The following is a 17,832-nucleotide window of genomic DNA, read 5'->3' on the forward strand; positions in this document are numbered from 1 at the left end:
TAACTCACTGGAGAAATGCTCCAAGTAAAAGTTGTGTCGTTGAAGACACATTTACTTAACTTTGACAGCAGTTTAATGTTTTACCTTGTTTGAGCATCAAAGGTTCAAGCTATTTGTCATGTGCTGTTAAAGTTGTATAAAACAGTGGTTCCTAACCTGGGGACGAGGAAGTGCAGTGTCGTGAGAGAATTAATTTGACATGGAAGAAAAGACCAATACTTCTGTTTGCTTAGTTTTTTGATCCTTTCCTTTTTTCTCCATGAGTTATGTCATGTCTGATCAAAATGGTCCGATATGAGAAAGACAACTCCACTGTGGTTAAGTTTCTCACGAAGCCATCTGTAAGTATCGCATGGCTTCAAAGAGTACCGCAACAAACATGATTAACGAGCAATTAAATATATGGAAGATCTGTTGTAAATAATTTCCTGAAGTCACTGGTGACACCAGTAAATTTTCTATCGCAATAAATGTCAAATTATTGACTGATTGTAAGTTGTCTTTTTAAACTCCTCTTTATTAGCAGAGAATGACAAACATCTGATTAACAACGAAACATTTTACAAATCTGAGGTTGATCTACGAATTATATCAATAGATATGGGACTTAGAATTTATTTATATAATAAGATAAAATAAGATTAGCCTGTATTGGTCCCACTATTGGGAACTTTTCAGTGTTATAGAAGATAAAAACAGTGACATAAGAAATCAATAAACATAATAAATAGGTAAAAAAATATATATTGAATAAAACTATATTTCACATAAATTGATACATAATCAACTTTTGTTTTAATCATATTGTGATAATTATTGTTTCCTCACCCATACGTACTTACAGCATGGTTCTTATATTCTATAAAGGAGGGTAGCATGTTTAGAATAAAATTGATGTTAATTCATCATCAACACACAACATGCAAATGGCCACCAACTGACAACCCTCTTCCCTCACCCTAACTTTCTAAGTGTGGAGAAGAAGCTACAGGTTCATAGAGACATAAATTATCCAGTATTGGTAGAAACATGGTGGTGCAGCCTCCGGAAGAGGACCTACTCTAGTTGTGCAAAGTAATTGCGCACAAATTAAAATAAGAATGTTCAGTTTCTGCCATAGATCTTAAAAATAAAACATACACACTGGACTTTTAATCATCTGTAATGCAAAGGTGACTATAGAAAGTTGAATGCACACTTAGTCCACACATTACGGTGTTTGTGTCGGTCACTCTCAGGGGGCGGGGCCAGTGGACTCAGCAGACGAGTAACATTTGTGTAGTTTTATGAATCGGAAGCTTTGTGCAGGATGAGGTGAGTGCACACGGTTTCCTGGTGATTTTTATAAGAACTCACTACAGCCTATTCTCCTGAATGAGCTGGAAATAAAATGAGACCTGGATGGAAAAGAGGCTAATCCACGTGATGTTGCCTGTTTTGTTTTGCTGAAAACGCAGCATGGTCGTGCAGCGCTTTTGATTCGTGTGTGTGTGTGTCAGTGCGTGTGCGTGTCATAGACTGTATATGGTGCGTGTGTGTATTTGGACCATAGACTGTCAATAGATTTGGACAGCACATTGCACAGTCAGTGTGTCCCAGCGCTCAGAGACAACATGCACCAGAGGTTTATAGGAGATCAGATAAAGTCCACACTGGACCTTGGACTCCATGTCTGCACTGTGACTCTTCCTCTTCAGCCTGAGTCCTTATTCAATTTGACACATGTACATCAGACTCGTGCACGAATCACAGGCTCGTGCCACGGTGAACAGGATCCATTTTCTTTCTGTTTGCACGAGATGCTTTCAGCTGAGAGGAAGAAGTAATACAGCAAAGCTTTGAAAGAGGAAGCAGTTCAGACTACATGTGAGCAGAGAACACGCAGTTTTATACATACTAAGCAAACTTCAAGGTGCAGGGACATGAAAAAACAACACAGGGACAATGTCGACAAAGAGATTTAAACATTTTTCAGAATAAACTAGATTAAAAAAGTATAACGATGAATCTGTATAAAAAATTTAAAAATCAGGTAAAGGAATAAATTGATAGAACTTTATAATATAATAAATAAAAATTGAATACAATGCAATGATGGTATGACCTTGTAAAATAGTATAGTCAAAGGCAATTGTGAATAAAAAGTTTTAAATCTGGTGAAAGTAAGCAGCTTTTTGTCATCAAAAGTGAAATTTAATCTATTATCATTTATCACCCGTTATTATTAGTAGCATTATTTTCCTGTGGGGCCTTCAACATTTTTCGTATAATATTGAAACTAATGTAGGATCAAGCTTTACCTATATTTTGCATTTATCTTCCCAGTTACTTATAAAAAAAATTGAACCCCCTTTATTTTGTTCTTATTGTGAAGTTGTGTTTGTAGATGTACTCTTGAGTCTTGAGTCTTGACCAGGTTTGGATCCGAACCTCAACTTTTCCTGTCTTCTTGACCAATCAAGGAGCTCACAGTAAAAGTCACATTCAAACATTCATACTATACAAACCTTTTCCTGTCCCAATCAATAACACACTGCCAGCACAGCCGTCAGGGGCAATTTGGAGGTTAATGTCTGGCCAAGGACACTTCGGCACGCAGAATGTAGAGCCAGGGATCAAACCACCAACCCTCTGGTTAGTGGACGCCCTAAGCCACAGCTCATACTTATACTATATATACCTCACAACAATACTGAGGACTCACTAAAGGTTTCTACGGAAAGAATCTAATATTCTAATGCAGTGCAACATGTCTGTGATTTATCTGCTAGAGCTGCACTCAGTGTGGTGAATTCAAAAGCCCTCTGTATTTCTATGGAGAGGTCGTCATCTGCTCATATTCCTCGTGTAGCTGTCAGGGGGTTTGGTACTCGGATGTGAAATACATTTTCATATTTTTCAAATATTCATGCCCCATACTCGGTTTAGCTCAGACAGGACATAGCATGTGGATGCAATTGGCAGGCGACGGTTTGCATAGCAAGTCAGTGTAGTAATGAGCTTTGTGAAGGATATTGCGTCGCATAAATAAAAGAGGACTCGACCGGTTTTGAAATGTGTTTCCATTTTTCATCACACTGTCCAATTTCCAAGTTACGTTCCTTTGAGATTTTCAGGGACCTTGGGATTTAAACTGAATATTAAATTATAGATATGAGATTCACATTTAAATGGATATCAGTTTTAGAATCAGGAGGGCGACTGGGGATGTGGGGAAATTGCGTCATCTGAAAGAAGAAGATGGCAATCAGGCCGAAATTCATTTAGTGTAGCGAAGGACAAAATAACTTGTTTTCATGAAAGGAAATTACTCTTTTAGACCAAGCACAAAATGGAGGGTCAGGAAGAGATGGCCTGTCTGCATATTGTGAACCAGAGTTCAGATTATAGTTAGAGTTTGGATGTTCAAGCTCTGACTTCCGCCAGATATGATTATGACAGGTAGTGATGAGCAAATATCTTTAACTTGCTGCTGGGACCTACAGATGGATGATGGAGTGGTGGAGTTTATTACATTATTTCAGTACTAGGTGGCTTATTTAAATTTCTTTTAAGTCTAATTTAGTTAAGAATGTGTTAATCATTTGCCTCAAGGTCCTGCCTGGTGGTTCCTCTTCTTCTCCCCCTGCTCCTGGCTGCAGGAAGTGATGTATCAGGGGAGGAGGCGAACAGGAAGCCCAACTTTGTCCTGATAATGGCAGATGACCTGGGTATCGGGGATGTTGGGTGCTACGGTAACGATACCATCAGGTAAATACTAACAAATGTCTTCATATTTTTATTTGTCCTTTAGATCAGATATATTTCAATATCACGCTGATCAGAAATTTGCCTTTATTTCTATATTTAAAGAAATAAACAATATATAAATATTCTGTTCTATCTTGTTAGTTGATCTGTTTGTCACACTGACTCTCTCCCTGTAGGACCCCCAACATCGACAGGCTGGCGTCTGACGGGGTGAGGCTGACTCAGCACATTGCAGCTGCTCCTCTCTGCACACCGAGCCGGGCCGCTTTCATGACAGGGCGTTATCCTCTCCGCTCAGGTAAGATCAGATAAGATAAGATAAAACTTTATTGATCCACACTTGAGAAATTCAGCTGTTACGGCAGCAGACAAATCAAAGTGAGTTAGACAAAGGAATACAAATATAAAAAAAGTCAATAGATAAAAATAAAACATTTAATGAAAAAAGCAGACTTTGTATATATTATGCACCTTTCATTGTAGAAGTGGTTTGTATAGAAATGTTATTGGGTAAAGTGCAGTAGCACAGGATGATTTGCACAAGCAAGTAAAAAACTTTTTGTTCATAAGTATAAGGAGATACTGTGATGTGCAGAGGTCACTAATGTGCAAAATGACGTTTTCCCTTAGAAACCGTGCAAGTCATATCTGTAGGGTGACATGAGAAAAACCAGAGCAGTATTTTATTAGTCATTCCGGATGCGGTTGTAGAGTCGGACAGCAGCAGGGAATGAAGAACCTTGAGCTGTGGGTGCAGCAGTCTGCTGCTGAAAGAGCTGCTCAGGGCCCCTACTGGGTCATGTCGGGGGGGAGAGGTGTTGTCCATGATGGAATTCAGCTTCGCCAACATCCTCCTCTCAGCCACTTCCTCTGGGGGATCCAGAGGGCAGTCTAAGACCCAGCTGGCTCTCCTAACCAGTTTATTTAGTCTCTTCCTGTCCCTGTCCAGACATGGTGTAGAACTCTGCAGAAGCCACCACAGTATGGTAAAAAGCCCTTAATAGTGTCCTGCCCACTCAGTCGCTAAAGCTCTGTTCAGCCAGTGTGACCAGAGCCAAACTGGTTGTGCTTGTACAGCAATATGTGTGTGTGGTAGGATCCATATTGGTTTATTCATTATATTGTGTTTGTGTTGAGTAGGATTGGGCAGCATAGGCCGTGCAGAGGTGCTGCTGTTCCTTGGAGGTTCAGGGGGGCTTCCACCGAGTGAGACCACCTTCGCTAAGAGGCTGCAGCAACAAGGATACAACACTGGCCTTGTGGGTGAGATAAAGTAATGTATGCATTTATTGACTGAGCCTAAATGTAGAATTTCCTCTGAAACTGCACCAGGCAAGAAAGAACAGGCGATTTCAGCACAGTGTATATATATACACACACACACAACATAGTGTGTGGGTGTGTCTGTGCTTGACTTTGTTGGTCCTCTGCTGCTTTGTGTTTTAGAAAGGCTGAGAAAAAAAATATTGCACATAAGGAAGCAATTAGAGTTGATCTTTTTCACACTTTACAAGCATTGGCAGTGCACACAACACATATGGTTTTACATACACTGATTTGTGCAAGTACGAGCAAGACACCACACATTTCACTTGGCTCTCAGCGAGAACTCTTTAAATGTAATCGGATATTTGTAACCCTTAGCCACAGAAAACCTGACTTTTTTTTACAGAAAAATGTATTGTTATATTAGTTATGTTTTGATTTTGTTCGCACCCCAAAGCAGAGAATGATACAGGTGGGTATAGATAATTAAAGAGTTTATTGCTCAACAAAAAGCAACGCAGTTGCGTTAGAGAGCAGGCTGGTTGGTGGAATCCCAGGGATTACACGAGTGCTGAGCACATGGAAGAAAAAAAAACCCTCTGTACTGAAGGCAGAATGTAGGCAAACAGCAAGGCACACAGGTTTAACTCTAAACGCAGAAAAAACACTGGGGTACTTCACTGAGGTACTTGAAAAAAACAAGAACACCGAAGATTCACAAAGAACGAGACGGAGTGATCTGGCAGAGCAGTGGAGTGAAGACCAGGCTTTTATGGGCAGGTTGATGATCTGAGTGGAAACAGGTTTGCCCTGTCTGCTGCAGGAGACACTACACGCCCCCTGCAACACACCGGCCCTGCAGGAGAATAAAACACAACGTGGAGGGGGAGAGAGAACACACAAAAACAAAACAAAACAAATAAAAACAACACAGAATCATCACACTTATGTTGCTTTCTTATGGACAGTCAGATTTAATTTAATGAACTGTCAATGCAGTATGATTAAGATTATGCCAACTTCTTCCAGTATGTACGTTTAAAAGTCTTAAACTTGAGGGTGAAGAAGGAGTCGGGTAAGATAGATTTTCATGACTGCTTCCATAACATAATTGTGTATTTCAAGTTAGGTTATGTTAACGATTATAAAGTTTTTATTATATAATATATAACTGCAGAAGTACAGTCTTACTGATATTGAGATAAGATACTAGTCAGGTGCTGTGTCGGCTGTTAGCAACAATATAAAATACAGTTCCTGAACAATGATAATGACCATTCACTTTGATTATTTATTGAGTGTAGCGGCTTCATTTTGATATAAAAGGAATCCTACTGACCTTTGGTGAACCTGCCAGGCTGGAGGCAACACAAACCTGTGGCTTTTTCTGTCACTGAGTATTTGCGTGTATATGCCTGTATGTCACAGTTTCCGTTAGCTGGATGCCAGAGAGGTCCATAGGACATCAGTGTTGATGCAAAGGGAAAAAAAGGGAGGGAAGTGGGTGTAGCCCCAAGAGCCCCAGGGGGCTTCAGTAAACCTCGAGATGTATAACGAAAGCTATGTGAAATGTAAGCAGGCAGTTGAAGACCCTAAAGCTAAATATTCATGTAGGCTAAGGGTGTGTGCAGACTCACTTTTTCCTCATCTACCACCACGTTTTTTATAAGAAAACCTACAGTTGGCGTCCAAATCACTGGGGAAAAAATCCGCGGCTGTGGAAATAAGTCAACAAGCCAGATAGTGTGGCAGCCTGATACACTGACGGTGCAATTACTGCAAACTGAAATTGCAAATTACATAGAGCAAACCTGTCCATCAGGTCTTAAAACGTTGATGAACTGGTCATACTGGCCAATATAGATGCACATCTCTCAGTAAATAATAACCATTGAGTATTCAGCCAAGCCATAGTATGAGTAGTATTTTCAAAATGTAGCAAAGGAAATGATCCAGTTTGATTTGGTTAAATACAGCTGAGAAAATAAAGAACTTGAATGGCTCTCAGTAGAGCGCAGACCTCCGCCTAGGCCCAACAGTCCCCTTAAATTCAATCAGGCACCACCCAATTTCACACACTCACAAATATCAGTTCCCTTAATGTGCCTGATGTTTTCATTTAAAATGAAAAATTAATTATTCCCTTAAAAACTGTGACAATGTTAGGTTAAAGAAAGTGATACAATAATCCCTGATCCGAAAGGGTTCTTCCCCGACCCAAACCACATCCCTCCACCGAGTTTAGTAGAAATCCGATCTGTTGTTTTTTGTGTAATCTTGCTCACAAACAAACAGACAAACCAAACAACAACAACAACAACAAACAGACAGGAGTGAAAACATAAGCTCCTTGGTGATCCAGGGGGATCAATTATTCATTTATGTTAAATCCCACAGTGGGGCAACATTAAACAAGCAAAGGCAGCGTAACGATGGGGTCTTTTTAATGGAAAAATAACAGGATCTCAGCTTGAAACATGCCAGTGTCATTGCCTGAAGCCAATGTGTAAAATGCGCTTGTGTCTCTCCAGGTAAGTGGCACTTGGGTGTGAACTGTGAGCACCGAGGGGATCACTGTCACCACCCGAACCAGCATGGCTTCAGCTACTTCTACGGCCTGCCGTTCACCCTGTTCAATGACTGCATGCCCGGAGAGGGGACCAACATCCTGGGAGAGCTTCAGCAAACACTGCAACAAATGGCCGCTATTCTGGGAGTTGGACTTTTCACTCTGGTAGGCATATTTTGTTTCCTTTCCTTGCTAGACGAAGAGGGAGAAATGAGAAGACAAAGAGTTGCTATGGTGTTCCCCCTCCCATAAAGCAAAGAAACTAATGTGTAAACACTTAGACACATGAGCCACAGGGTTGGAAAAAAAAAAAGATTGGGAACAGAAGTTGTGATTGTGAAGCTCACAGCTCACACTAGCCAGAAGCCTCTTTCAGGGCAAAGCAAAGCGATGTCGAAGCTGAAATTTGGTGAGGACTTGGCGATGCTGAGTAAGACAAATAGGAGCCAGCTGTGCCGCAGGTAGAGCAAGAGAGAGAGAGAGAGAGAGAGCCCGAAACAAACATCAGCATTTGTTCTATGGGGGAACAATAAATGAATAGAACATAAAGAACCGCAACAATTCAGAGTAGGAGACAGAAATCTATAAAACTCTTTTCAGATCTAAATTTACTGCAGTGTTTGTATGAACAAAGGACACAATGTACTACTTGTTTCACTTGGTGGGAATGGGTGCTGACTGTGGGAATGGTATATAGTACCATCTAGTGGTTAAATTGTGGAGTTGCAACAGCATCCAGCTCCAGTAAGTGGCATGTTATATTAGCAGTGCAATACAGTGAAACAGCCCTGCAGTACAATTTCCTGGAGACTGTTTCTGTCAGTTTAGGCAGATCTTATCACAGTGATTTATATTCTGTTAAATTGGGTTTTAATTTGTTATTTGATGCTCTAAAAACAGGATGAAAGTCTAGTAGTAACTTCACTGAATGAAAATGGCATGACCATCAATTCAATTAGTGTGTAAGATTCACACATTGCAGGCTGTTAGATATCCATATGCGGTTGTATATTGTACGACAGCGTTTTCGTGTTATACTTGTGGATTTCATTTCAGGTGTGTGTCCGTGTGTGCGGCCTCCTGGAAATCCGCCTGTGGCTCCTGGTTGCACTTTTCTCATTAAGTTTCTTAGCAACCGCTGTGTGGTATGTGCCATTTAAACTCATGCCCACCTGGAACTGCATCGTTATGAGGAACCAAGATGTCGTCGATCAGCCAATGACAGTGGAGACGGTGCCCAAGAGGTTGCTGGGAGAAGCACAAAACTTTATAAAGAGGTGGGAATGAATATTTCTCAAAAAATACATATTCTGAAAAAAATGGCAACACAACCATGAAGTACTCTTGATTGTTTAAGTTTGCTATATCAGCAGTTTCAGATTTGTACAAACTGTACCTGTGGTTTAATTGCTGTTTGACTTGAATATATTTGAATGTGACTTAAATTAATTGCAATTTTGACTTAAAATTTGCAACAACCCTCATACCTGACGAGTTTCTCACTTTTACGTCGTCCCCCACAGGAATAGTGATCGTCCATTCCTCCTCTTCTTCTCATTAGTCCATGTCCACACACCACTCTTCAACACCCCTGCCTTTGCTGGCAAAAGCCGCCATGGTCGCTATGGTGACAATGTAGAAGAAATGGACTGGATCATCGGTAAGTTAGGACTGTGACGGAAAAGGTTCAAAGATCCAGTGTGTGGGAATTAGTGCCATCTAGTGGTGAGGTTGCAGATTGCAACCGGATATGTTTCCCCTTACATCTCCATTTTGAAGTAAGAGGACCTGTACTGGCAATCATGTCAAGTAAGAGCACAAAAGTTCAATGTGTGTTTTGTCCATTCTGCGCTGCTGTTAAAAAAACAGCGGTTCAATATTGTGGGCTCCTTGGAAGAGGACCCACTCCCTATGAAAATATGAAGATCTCATTCTTAGTTCCACATGAATCTGACTAAAACTAATAAAACAAAATTAAAACTATCAAATTTTTTCTGCTACCAATAGTTCCAACTAAATCCTACACACCAGACCTTTAACACTGGCATGAATTACTAAATATTGTAAAGTGGCCTATAGTGGTAGTTTGAGAGTAGTTTACTGTTACACTGGAAACTATGTAGAAACTTTTTACATGTTTTCATCAGTAGGGCTCCGATGTTCTGTTTCAACTGTTCTCTGCCTCATCTGATTTGTCTGTAGCGCGATTCCACACCACGACAAGAATTATAATTTTACCATGGAGAACTCCGCCACATCATGTTTTACTCAACCAAATGCCTCTAATTCAATATATTTTAAATTGTATATGCTCTATATTTGTAATATATTTTCTAGGACAGTTGACCGAGACAGTGGACTCCCTCGCTCTAGCCAACAATACTCTTATGTACTTTACATCAGACCACGGAGGTCACCTTGAGGACGCCGATTCGAGGGTTGGCCAGAAAGGAGGATGGAACAGTATCTATAAAGGTAGATGATGATTCTGTGGTATATGGAATCTACAGCATATGTTTTTTTTGATGCATTAATTGCAAACATGTTTTTTGTGGGGTTGTTTCGTTTCTCACCTTAAGGTGGAAAGGCCATGGGGGGCTGGGAGGGGGGGATACGAGTCCCTGGTATTTTGCGCTGGCCTGGCAGACTGGCAGCTGGGAGAGTAGTAGATGAACCCACCAGCCTTATGGACCTGTACCCGACTCTGAAGTATTTAGCAGAGGACAAACAACCAGACAGGTACATACACAGTCTATGTGGCAAAGTCCTGTTTTATTCCCCTGTTTTTTTTTGTTTGTTTTTTACAAGGATGAAAAGCTCCTGTTCAGTATTTGATAAATACAATGGTAGAACAAGCCATGATACAGGGTTACAAACACAGGGGAGAAAATACTATACAATTACTCTAAACTTGAACATGATAATTCTAGTGTTTTGTAGGTTTGATTACAGTGTGCTTACAGAGCTTCCTCATTACCTGTAAACAACCATGTCTATTTGTTTTGGTGAAGGCAGATGTGTGGACAATAATTTAGCAAGTAGGTGACGTAAAGAAGAGAGATGATTGTAAACATGAAAATAAACATATGCTCTTGTTGCTTGTGTAATTAAAGGTTATATATACAATATTTATCGCCACTAGATGTCCCACTAGAGCAGCATGTACCGAGAATATTTTCCAATTAAGGAGAAGAAAAGCCAGTCCTATATGCTTCTCAAATGTCGAAACGCCAGAGCAAACTGACTAGGCTGATCTCTTTCTTTGTGAGAGTCCATTTTGTAGCAGATCCAACTTTATTCATATAGAAAATAGTTTTTTCTAATTTGTGCTGCCATAATTTCATAATGAAATTCTTTTTTAAAATATGTTGCATTTAAACATAAGACATCTCTAACTTGGTGTTTTTTGACTGGTTGCTGCATTGTAAAGCTTTGTTCAGCTCTTGCCACGTGCTTGCGCTATCGTCATTAAAGTTATTACCATCAATGCAGACAGCCAGACTTCATAGTTCTAGCCACAAGCGGAATGCAATGTAGTTCTCTCCTTCGCACCAGAATTTGCCTTTTACTTTTTAGTCTGTGTGCGTGTGAGAGTTACGTTCATGCGTGTGCACCCCTGCTAGATCATGGATTTGGAATACACTGGTCGTTCACATTAATGTTTAAATTATTTTACACATGTATGTTTATAACTTTTAACTTTACCAAGGACTTGTCTCAACATAAAATTTTTCTGATTTCTCAAAGAAGAAATGCTTTACATATTACTTCTGTTCTCTCTAAAGTTATGTGTGAAGGTGAGGAAACTTTGATATTTAATGTTTCATTATAGAGCACAAGGTCAAAAGTCTAGTATCTCATCTGCATGTAGCACCTTGCCTCGTCAAACCTTCACTTCTGCCCTCTATGTCTTTTTATTACACCTTGCTCTCCAGACATTTAGACGGCCATAACCTCATGCCACTGTTGGAGGGGAGAGTGAAGCGATCCGAGCATGAATTCATGTTCCACTACTGCGGCATCTACCTGAACGCGGTTCGCTGGCATCCCCCTGGCAGTGAGTTCCCACACACGCAGACGTGCTCCACATCATAGTATTTATTCTTCATATCAGGCCACCTGCCATGACTTTAGCTTTGAAACAGAAAACAAATTGTACTGTAGCTTTAAACATTCTCAAGACTACCCATTTAAATAAAGAGAGAAAAACCAAAGTCATGCCCCCCTAATTTGTCCGGATCCATTCCATAATTTAAATGGGTTTTTCCTTGTGTCAGGCTTCAACCCTCCACATATTTTCATGCAAATTGGTTCAGTAGTTTTTGCTGAAACACAAACAAACAAACTAACAAAACTAAAATGAAAACAATTTCCCTTGGTACAGGTAAATACTCTTTGCTCTAGTCAATATCACGCCATGTTTAGTTTGTCAGGAATACAGCTCCCCTCCTATTCCTTAGTTCAGTAAAATTTTGTCTTTTAAGATGACCTTCCTCTCTTGGAACATATTTAGAGCAACATACAAGTCAAAACCATTTCTCTCAGCTCAGTCATATTAAGGATTTTCTTGTGCTTTATTGTGTCTTTGCACACTGTGCTCTGAACTAATGTGTTCTCTGTCGAATGTTTTCATGCAGGTGACTCAGTCTTCAAGCTGCACTTTTTCACCCCTAACTTTTCTCCCCCGGGAGCCGGCGGGTGCTATGAAGATAAGATCTGTATGTGTCACGGAAAATACGTTACGCACCACGATCCACCGCTGGTGTACGACATGTTCCACGACCCCTCTGAGTCCCGCCCCCTGACCCCTGACACTGAGCCGCGATACACAGAAATCCTCGAGCAGACTGCCAAAGCTGTGGAAAGGCATCAAAGTACTCTCACAAGCAAGCAGGCGAATGATACTCAGTTGACTGCTGTTCAAAGCCAGATGACCTGGGATAAGATTCTGTGGCGGCCCTGGCTTCAGCCGTGCTGCGGGACGTTTCCATTCTGTGGCTGCAAAGAGGAGGCGCCGCATATTTGAGAAAAACACAGTCTCCAGCTTCTTGGGCTCTTTCTCCTCCAACCTGCAGCAGTTTTTCACTTTTTTTTAGAGCTGGGGCTGAGATGCTTCAGGGTGCGTTCAGGTGCGTTCACTGTCACAAGTGTTCAAAGAAGGTGATGTGACTTTTTTCTTAATTGTCCTACCAGGCCCTTTTTTGGGAATTTCAACCAGATGCTCCTCGCACAGAGACACTTGTTTAATCTTAAATTAAGACTGATTGTACAATGCCATTAATTAAAATTAAAGCAGCTGTCATATTGCTTAGTGAATCTAAGCACATATTTAAGGTGGAATCTTTATTTAAATTTAAATTAAACAAATACTATTGAACTTATAACCATTTAAATTAAGATCAATCAATAAAGTCAGTGGAACTTAACTATATTCAGTGCCTTATAACACTGTGCATTCTAAGCACAGTCAAAAATACCCCAAAAAATACCTGAAGGGGAATTCTCAATTGTTTGCATGTTACTTTTTTTTTTTTACAGAGAATAATTTCAACAGTGAAATAAACTATATAATAAAGACCTTGTTTTCCTTGTTTTTCAGTTGCTGTACTTTTATTTGAACTTATCGTGAGGTAATTGTTTATATATTTATGGAGTTTGAATCTTCTCCCTGTGTTTGTGTGGGTTCTCTCAGTGCATTCCGGGTCAGGATGAAGGATACACGGTGTAGATAACGGATGGATGAATGAAATAAGTCACATGAGGACGAGCAAGTCCTCAAGAAGGTGAAGTTAGAGTGTGAGCCAGTAGGGGGCAGAGTCAGACTGTACAATACTGTGGGGGATTCCAGTCCTGTCCCTGTCAGGTGTTGTGCGATGTCATTTTGCCTTAATATCAGTGCGATGCATATTTTCAGTGCAAAACTAAAAGAGAATTCCTCTTTGTTCGACGTAACTAATATAATCTAAAATATCTGTGTGCAACATTTTGGTATTGCTGTAGCATTTTTATAAAAATTACATCAATAGTGATAAACTAGTATTTCTAGTGATCAGTAAACTAACTCACTGTTACCACTCTTTGGTGTTTGTTTCCTTTGGTCCTTAGTTCTCCATCAGTCCTGGTCTGGCCTTCCGTCTTTCTTTCTCCTCCTCCTCCTTAACATCCACGTCATTTTGGTGACATAATAATTTCGTCTCACAAAATGAATTCTCCTCTTACGTCGGCTGGATGTTGGCCAGCAGCCGTGTCCTCTTCTCGCTGCAAGGACACCCTGTGGTTCAACGGATCTTAAAAAATAATAGACTTCATAGGCTGTGTTAACGTCTCCTTCTTATGTGTCATCAGCAGCAGCACTAACACTGCCCCCCCCCCTCAGCAGTGTCTGCTTGTCAAAAGCATCAAAGTGTGCGACAGTGGCGGGCTGTAATTACTCTCCATCCTTCCCTCCTCTCTATTCTGCCTCTTCCTCCATCTCCTCAAACTGCGCTCTTCATCTCCTCTTCCTCTTTGTCCTGCCCACCCCGCCAGGAACACTCCACTCGCATCTGCAAGTTAGGAGGCAAATTTCGACATCCTCATCGTCTCTGTAATCGTTGCCATCCCAGTCGTAGTATTTACTCCTCTCCCTCCAGCAGAGGCCCGTACATCAAACCCTCAGCAAGTTCATTACACCAGCCACTCCATTATATCTCCACCAGTAAATCATGCAGTCGACCATACATAACGACATTTGGCTGTGCATCAGAGTTAATGATGGCTGGTGGGGTAGAGTGTTGCTGGCGGTACATCATGTCACGTGCACACGTAACCATGTGCACAGAGGACCACGTAGAAAGGCGCATGTGTGCACACACAGGATTCTGTACACGTGTGCACATTGTATATCATGTTGTTCTGAACAGATCAGTGGTTTTCTGTAAAGGTCACTGTTCCAGGAGACGCCATAAAGCATTTTTATAACCTTCTCTTTGAGACACATTAACACACACACAACTTGAAGAGATGGGAAAATGGCAGGGTGGCTTAAGCATACTCAGAATAGCTCCCCTGCATGAAGCCTATCGCATACACAAACACTAATAGCTGAGGGGCTGTTGTTGCTTGTGCCTCGTTGGATGATGCTAAGAATAGAGCTTATTACAGTCCAGAGAACATGTAGAAGATGAACACTTTCAACCACCTGTAGCAAAATTTATTTGGTGGGGAAAGTCTTTGTTTTGCATCTTTCTAATGAGCTTTGTACTCCCTTTTAAATTAACTGACAATTGTTTGTTGTGTGGACCAAATTAGAAAATCAGAATACATGTCAAAATGTTTTTCTTGAAAGATGGTTGTCATTTTAAGATTTGTCTCACTTCAGGGGCCACATCCTTCAGAGGACCCGGTCTATGCAGCGGGCATTTGCTGCATCCTCCAAAGGCAACGTTGACCAAAGGAGACGGTCTTAGCAACAAATATACGGACGAAAATGTTCTCCGGTTGGTTGAAAACGTTGAAAAGATGTTTTTTAACTCGTCTCCTGTTAGCATCTGATCATAACTAACAGTAAGTTAGCTGATGTGGTGTTGGAAAACTGTGGGAAGGAAAGAAGAGCTAAATCTATATATTGGAAAACCGAGTCTCTGGCCAGTCGGTAGCCATATTATTGTTCTGTTTGGCCGAGGTTTAGTTAAAACCACAATTGACCTCTGTGGTTAAGCTGTCACATACTATTAGAATCTACAGCCCATGCTCAACGCAGCGTGCACTCTCTTTTCCCTCCGATATCAGTTTATGGCTTTTATTACTTCCTCGAAATTAAAGCTAACATTAGCTGCAGTGGTTTAAAGGCCCGGGGGCCACATGACCACGGTGCTAAATAAAACATGCCCGGCAGTACCTTAAAAAGTTGACGCATTAGTGAGAAAAAATGAGGGGAAACCAATACATTCCACATCTCACCGCTACTAAATTCTCCAACTTTCTTCAGTAAATAGTCCAAAGAACCGATGTTACTCAATCTGTCAACGCTGACCATCTGTTAGTGCAGTATCTTGCTTTCTGTTTTGATGTATGGAGGCTATAGAAGGAGAACAGAAATAGCAGAAAACCTCTGTGGTTTGTCCGCCTCTGGCTGATCTGTTCCGTTCTGCTCAGCCGTGGTCTCACCTACTGCAATAGACCGCTGTGGCAAAGAAGTGATTACACACCATTACAAGCGTGTTACATTAGGAAGCATGGAAAATGCGTGTGATGGAGAGAGGGAACGAGAGAGAGAGGGAGCATGCAAGTGAGAGTCCGTGTCAGGTTTGTCAATGAATGGGGCTTTTCAGAGCTGCTGTTAGAGCACATTCCATCTGCATTTCTCAGTTTGTATCTTTATGTGTAAGGAGGCAGTGCAAAGAAGAGTAGGAGTCATTTGCATATGTAGCAGTGTGCTTTTTTATATCATAAACGTCAGTGCAGCAGAGGTGGATTTTCATGCACACGAGTGTGTGTGTGTGCGTGTGCATGCGCGTGTGGGTGTGAGTGTGCATGTGTATGTGTGTGTGTGTGAATTTTCAGCAGCACTGTGCAGAATTGTTACCGTGTGAGATAGGCTCCAGGGGATGAGATGCTGTCTCTGCTGGGGAACTTTCTTACTGCACATGCACGCAAATATGCACATGCGCACACACACACACACACACACGCTCACACACTGACTCTAAGCCTTTCCCAATCTCTGCATGTCATTACTCTGTCCTTGTATCTAAATGTAGATCTTTTTTTAATCCCAGAGACCTGCAGGGTGTTGGTACTGTACCAGATCATATTGGGGTTTTGTGTATGTTTTTGTGCATTGCGGTACAGTGTCTGTCTGTGGTTTGAGTATGTGTTGTGTTGCGTGCCATATGGTCAAAATTACCCCTCACAGGGGACAAGGCTCCAAGCAGGGAACAAGGCATTTGGACTGGGTTGTCAACACACATACACACATAAACACACACTTCTGTACACACTAAAAGTTGCAAAAGCACACACACACATGCCCTCCACACACATTTTGTCACTAATGCACACCTATTAGTGACAAAAAAACGTTTTCAGTCATTAATATGCCAATGCAAACACTCACACACACACACACACACACACACACACACACACACACACACACACACACACACACACACACACAACTGACACACTACCCCCTGCAAGCTTTAACATTCAACCCCAGTTTGGTGAAAGGAAGTGTTTAGGGAGGTGGGGTTTGATGAGGAACAGATAGCTAAATAACTAGGCTAATGGGACAATTGTAGACCTATACACACACACACACGCAAACACACACACTGTGCTTAACCTCTCTTCCTGTCCTGTTGCCTCTTAACTGACAGGGTTTGGCTCGGACGCTCTCATCTGTTTTTCTGTTTAGCGTTCCACGGCAACAGCTCTCAGGTTTTTTCATTTCTTATGTTGTTGCAGAGGCCACTTGGACTCAGGGGCAAAAAAAAAAAAAGAACAACTTCAGCAAAATGCTTGATTACTCTCAGTAAGTAGAACGCGTCTAAGGGGGCGTGTGTAATTTAGGAGAATTACAGGTTATTAATGTGCCAACGCACTCCCTGATCTGACACCTGGAACCCACGTCTACACACATGCACACATAAACATACACATACGCACTAACACATATGGAATCATTCTGTTTCAGCTCTTGACCTTATCACAGTACTGTGATGTCGCTCAACTCAGTGAAACGGTTTCCTGAAAACTACATGCATGGTCTGCATATGTTCACTGGACCTACTCATCCTAGTTTTTAGTCTTTGTATTTTATTGTCTCAGACTTCCTTTTTGCTGAGGCAAATTATTCAGTTTAGTTTGATATGAGTCAGGTTGACATGATTGGTTGAACTCCCATGATCACTGAGTACCATCATTATATCTTTATTTTTAGGCATAACATAGAAACACAAAAAAAATCACGACCTAGCATTGATCAATGGATCAATAAATCTGATATAAACTAAATTCATGCTTCAAATTAATTTTTCTACTCTCACCACATTTCCCCGCTGAAAATATGTAGGAAAACTCCATAGTCATTAACTCATTGTGATAAGAATAAGATAAATTATTCATCTTTATTTATGACATTTAATAAACAGGTAGACATCACTGTGGCATGAAAAAGAAAACCTGAGCATTTCAAAGTCATCTCATGCATTATTTATTTTTATTGCAAAATGCTTTATTTTGTATATTTTAAGAAACAAAAC

The 17,832-nt window shown here is 40.9% G+C and overlaps 1 protein-coding gene across 1 annotated transcript; it reads left to right on the top strand.

Annotated features, from left to right (window-relative positions):
• The first annotated feature begins 1,245 nt into the window (after positions 1 to 1,245).
• On the top strand, positions 1,246 to 13,176 carry arsh (arylsulfatase H). Its single transcript, XM_061088841.1, has 11 exons — positions 1,246 to 1,314; positions 3,595 to 3,750; positions 3,927 to 4,048; positions 4,891 to 5,013; positions 7,548 to 7,750; positions 8,642 to 8,862; positions 9,109 to 9,245; positions 9,923 to 10,060; positions 10,165 to 10,324; positions 11,521 to 11,642; positions 12,223 to 13,176. Exons 1-11 carry the CDS (start codon positions 1,310 to 1,312, stop codon positions 12,609 to 12,611), a joined length of 1,776 nt encoding a protein of 591 aa, XP_060944824.1. The 5' UTR covers positions 1,246 to 1,309; the 3' UTR covers positions 12,612 to 13,176.
• Positions 13,177 to 17,832: the final 4,656 nt, after the last annotated feature.

Source organism: Limanda limanda, chromosome 16, assembly GCF_963576545.1.
Source record: "Limanda limanda chromosome 16, fLimLim1.1, whole genome shotgun sequence".
Classification (NCBI taxonomy): Eukaryota; Metazoa; Chordata; class Actinopteri; order Pleuronectiformes; family Pleuronectidae; genus Limanda; species Limanda limanda.

What these genes read in the sequence shown, in the direction of transcription:
- arsh (XM_061088841.1), top strand. An exon ending in GAGTTGGACTTTTCACTCTG is followed by an intron (nt 7,751 to 8,641) that starts GTAGGCATATTT and finishes ATTTCATTTCAG; the next exon opens with GTGTGTGTCCGTGTGTGCGG. An exon ending in TCGCTGGCATCCCCCTGGCA is followed by an intron (nt 11,643 to 12,222) that starts GTGAGTTCCCAC and finishes GTTTTCATGCAG; the next exon opens with GTGACTCAGTCTTCAAGCTG.